The following is a 4934-nucleotide window of genomic DNA, read 5'->3' as shown; positions in this document are numbered from 1 at the left end:
CTGTATGTCATTAGGATTATTAAAAGTGAATCCTCACAACAAAATCCACATAGTCAAAGCTATGGTTTTTCCAGTGGTCATATATGGATGTGAAAATTGGACCATTAAGAAGTCTGAGCACCAAAGATAGATGCTTTGAACTGGGGTGCTGGAGAAGGCTCTTGAGAGTCCCTTGGACTGCAAGGAAATCAAACCAGTCCATCCCAAAGGAAATCAACCCTGAACATTCACTGGAAGGACTGACGCTGAAACTGAAGCCCCAATACTTTGGCCACCTGATGTGAAGTTCCAACTCATTGGAAAAGACCCTGATGCTGGGAAAGACTGAGGGTAAGAGGAGAAGGGGATAACAGAGGATGAGGCGGTTGGATGGCATCAATGACTCAATGGACATGAGTGTGAGCAAACTCCAGGAGACAGTGAAGGATGGGGAAGCCTGGCAGGCTGCAGTCCATGGGGTCTCAAAGAGTTGGACAGGACTAAGCGACTAAAAACAACACAACAATGTAAAGCAACTATACTTCAATTTTTAAAAAAGAGTCTAAGAAAAAAGTGAGTTGTGATGGTGTGTCAGAGGTGTGACGGGCTTGAGGCCAGGAGGCAGTGTTATTTCACGTTAGAGTCTCACTGTGGCGTAGCTGCTAGGTTAGGTGGATATTAGGTTTAGGGAAAGGACTTGTCCATGAGAGCAAGTCCTGAGGCTTCAGCCTCCTCCAACATCTTGAGTCTCAAGTCTCTTGTCATTTTTTACTGCTTTAACACAGCATGACTCTCAGGTCAAACCCAAATCCTGCCCCAATGCAGGGAGGCTCTTTCCATGTTGTCTTGAGTATTTAATAGTAAAAGAGAAATTTGGTTTTCTTAAAGACAGTTTTCATTTTATTCCTCTGGATGAAGCAAAAATGGAGTTCTAACTCAGCAGCAAATCCTAATCACAAAGAAGTGTTTTGGATATAAGCCAGAGGAGAGTGACCAGGCAGGGAAAAGTAAAACCATACTACTAGTATTGACTGTTTTTACCAAGGCTTCTCTAGGAACACCGGAATTATGATGCAGGCAAGAGTCAGATTCGGTACTTGCCAGAAACTCAATATCTTTATGTTGTCTGCCTGGTGCTGACTTCTCAGGTGCCCAATTACTACCTTTTGAGCTGTCAGCTGAAAAAAGTAGGGTTGCCATTTCTCTAGTCTGGCTTGGTTCCCTAAATCAAGTCCCCAAACTCATCTAGGCAATAGTTTTCAAAGATCTGATTACATGCGGCCAGTCGGGATTGAAATTTGAGTGAGGCGCAGTCCCAAGGAAAGACATGCACCCCAAAGGGGGGCCTGTGAAGTGGGCAGCACTGGCGTCTCCTGGGAGCTAGTTAGGAAATCAGTTTCAGGCCTCTCTCCAGACCTACAGAATCAGAATTTGCATTTGAAAAAGATCCCCCAGGGATATACCAGCACACTCAAGCTTGGTTGCAAAAAGAAACCGGTGACTCCAGTACAAAATGGCAAAGAAAATGAATCTGTATTATCCCTTCCACTGCTAACACTCTGCATGTGCTGCTGAGTTAGTTCTATTATAGCTGTGTTGTCAGTGTTTGCTGAGCTCCTACCTCTGAATTGGCTACCATTCAGTTCAGTTCAAGGCAGCCCTTCAATCAACCACTTGGAATTGGAGCCAGCCCTGCTGGAGATTTAGTCCAGCTCATTGTACACATAGCTGTCTACCTGTGATTTTAGGCAGCACTGTTACAAGAGGAAAAGATTTCTAGTCTCACCTCATGTGGAAACTGGTGCTTCTAGTTTTTTCAACAATAGACCTGGCTTTGCACAGAAAACAGCATGAGCCTGAAAATAAAGCAATCAAAGACTGAAGGGGCCCATTGGCTACTTTTAGTAATCTTACGCTAAGAGGTGCAAAGATCTGAGTGCTAGATTTCAGAAACTGTGTAGGCAGCCAGGAAATTGTTAGTAATGAATGCTTAAACTTCCAAAGGTTGTGCTGGAGACAGAAATGCTTCTGTGAGTATAGTGAAACTCTTGCTCTCAAATTTTATTTATAAATAAGAGATATATACACATGTACAATAGCCTAATGTGATTAACAGGTTCCATTTTGTTCCAAATATTTAATATATAGCTCTTTATGGCCAGTATGAGGTAGCCAAGGAATAGAACAATACAGCATTAGTCCCTTCATTCTCCTTCTGGCGTCTAGAAGAGAAACTCTGGAGTGACTGATAAAAGGATAAATCCTCTTTATACCTGAAGAAATGTAAATATGAGTTAATCGGGTTACCTCGTTCCATAAGAGTCACTAAAGCTGTTGGTTTGCATGGCTCTATGTTTAAGAGCCTCCTTCAAATATAACCAGAAACATACTAGTCTCTTGAGAGTTTGCATGAAAATGAATTATACAGTGGGGAAAAATTAATAATTATACTGATCCAGGGTCCACAGGCATTTCAGAATATTGTTGTTTCAAGGTGTTAAACCGGTTCTGAGCCTCCATTTGCTTATTTTGACATTATTATTAACAGGATGCAAAGTCACTCTATCTACGTCTCCAGCTAAAAGTATGAAATGCCTGTCGCTCCAAAAGAGGGCCTTGATTCCTCTGGGGAGGAACACTAAACTCTTTAAAGAAAATCAAACCCAACCTGAACCAAGAGTTCAAGGAATCTAGTTTGGCCACAGGAAAGGAAGATCGCCCTCCAAACCAGTTACAGGAATGTGTCCCAGGGTCCGACTCCGAGTCAGGGGTTTTCAGCGGAAAGGGAAGGTCGGATCCTGGTGAGACAGAGCTGGGTCAGAGCAGGCTGGGGCTGCCACCTACACATCCGAGTCGCAGGGCAGCGCGCTGCCGCAGGGCCGAGTGCTGCGGGAAGACCCGCCGGGTTCGGAGTTTGGAGCCTTCTCCCCGTCGAGCACGTCCACCGGGTTGCTGTAGGCTCTGGGTGGGGGCCGGGGCATCGGGAAGCCGGCCTTGCGCTGGCTGGCGGCGCCCAGCTGATCAGGCCGCGGCCGGTGCTGGCCCTCACTGTAGTACTTGATGGCCGGCGTGAGAGCCGGCTCCGGCCCGTCGATGTACACGGTGCTGATGCTGCTGCGGCGCGCGCTGCTGGGGGGCGCCTTGCGGCAGCTGTCACAGCGCTCGGCGCACCAGGGCGCGAAGCTGAGCGCCAGCGAGAAGCCGCCCAGCAGCAGCAGGCAGCTGCCCAGGTAGCCCAGCACCAGGCTGTAGCCGACGTGCACCGTGACCGGGCTGGCCTGGGCCGGCAGGACGGTGCGATCCGCCAAGAAGTGGTTGTACCAGGAGACTGGGATGAGGCTCAAGAGGCCCGCGGCGAAGAGCACGACGCCCGAGAGGCCGGCCAGCGCGAAGTGGGGCTCGTCCCTCCAGCAGCGCACGCCGAGCGTCGCCAGCAGCAGCCCCAGGCCCGTGACGGCCAGCGACGTGACCGTCAGTCCCCGCGCCACGCGCACCGGCTCGGCGGCGAAGTAGCCCAGGTCGTCCCGCTGGCCGCACTGGCGCTCGCGACTGCTCTGCTCGCGGCACATGTCCCACAGGCCCTGGTACAGCACCAGGTCCAGCGGCTGGTCGAGGAAGCCCTTCACCAGCCTCCAGCCGGGCGTCAGCGTGCTGGTCAGGGTGAGTAACAGCCCACAGGGCGCGAGCACCATGCCCAGCGTCATCACCACCGGCGTCCGCATCTTGGGTGGCGCACCTGCCGCAGGCTGGTGATCTCTGGCCCTCGCGCCCCCAGAGAGCGCTCCGGGCTCCGGCTCCCTGAGGTCCGCACGCTCGCCACCGCCGCCACGCCCGCGCTCCCGCACTCGGTTCTCCTCCGGCCGCTCTTTGTCTCCAGCGCAGGACTGTCCGCTCTCGGCCGCGCGTCCTTAGTTTGCTCCGAGCGTCCCAGCCGCTCCGCCCTGCCTCCCGCCCGGCCGGCTGATCGAAACCAGTTCGCGGGCGAGTCTGATCGAAACCGCAGCCGGAGGTGTGGAAGCAGCAGCAGCCGCCGGCCCAGCCCGTCCGGGTGGGAGGGGCGGGAGGGCCGGGAGTGGCGAGCAGGAAATTGCTAGGGCCCCTCCGGCCTAACCGAGCAAAGGTCGCCCCGCCCCGTCCCTCCGCTGGGCCCGCCGGCCGTGGGCGGGGAAGCAAAGGGGCGGTGCCACCCCGACGGCCCGGCGCACCTGGCCCGGCGCTGAGCAGGCTCCTGCTTCTCAGCGGCTAAAGCTTTTCTCCGGTCCCTGACGGTCGACCGTTCACCTGTAGCCTGTCTTCCCTCCACTCCCTCCAAGAGAGTTCCCCCGAAGTTTTGCGCTGTTAGCTTGCAGCCACTCGTGGCCAAATGGATGGAACCTCCCAGGGTGCGCTGGGCAGGTGTGCACCGAGGGTCCACTCGGTCGAGCAGTGTGTCCCAGAGGGTTGCACTTGTGTATTTTGTTTCATTTGCTTAAAAAACATGTCATACTCCGAATTAACCTTGATGCAAAAGAATCAAAGCGAGTGTTTCTGGGATGAAGAGTTCCTGAGGATTTTACTTTCTTTTTTTAGTCTCTTGAAAGATTTTGAAACTGACCAAAAAAAGAGAGGGGTGTGTGTGTCCTGCCTAGCGCACAGTTTTTTGGTTTGTCTAATTCTATAGACAAAGAGGCTTCCCTGGTGGCTCAGAGGGTAAAGCGTCTGCCTGCAATGTGGGAGACCCGGCTTCGATCCCTGGGTCAGAAAGATCCCCTGGAGAAGGAAATGGCAAACCACTCCAGTATTCTTGCCTGGAAAATCCCGTGGATAGAGAAGCCTGGTAGGCTACAGTCCATGGGGTTGCAAAGAGTCAGACACGACTGACTGACTTCACTTTCACTTAAGTCTATAGGGTCCTGAGAGTTTGAGCTGTTTACAACTCTGTAATTTGCAGAAAACCTGTAGTGTAGTGTCACAGG

The 4934-nt window shown here is 52.2% G+C and overlaps 1 protein-coding gene across 1 annotated transcript; it reads right to left on the bottom strand.

The window, feature by feature from the left end:
• Positions 1–2014: 2014 nt before the first annotated feature.
• Positions 2015–4091, bottom strand: CLDN23 (claudin 23). Its single transcript, XM_043454106.1, has one exon. The coding sequence runs from the start codon at positions 3699–3701 to the stop codon at positions 2820–2822; it is 882 nt and encodes a 293-aa protein (XP_043310041.1). The 5' UTR covers positions 3702–4091; the 3' UTR covers positions 2015–2819.
• Positions 4092–4934: the final 843 nt, after the last annotated feature.

This window comes from Cervus canadensis, chromosome 31, assembly GCF_019320065.1.
Source record: "Cervus canadensis isolate Bull #8, Minnesota chromosome 31, ASM1932006v1, whole genome shotgun sequence".
In the NCBI taxonomy this organism is placed as follows: domain Eukaryota; kingdom Metazoa; phylum Chordata; class Mammalia; order Artiodactyla; family Cervidae; genus Cervus; species Cervus canadensis.
The sequence above is the reverse complement of the archived record's forward strand: the minus strand, read 5'-3'. Positions and strand labels throughout refer to the sequence as shown.

Bases quoted from the DNA above. Each gene is read 5' to 3' on its own strand.
- CLDN23 (XM_043454106.1), bottom strand. From the start codon at position 3,701: ATGCGGACGCCGGTGGTGATGACGCTGGGCATGGTGCTCGCGCCCTGT.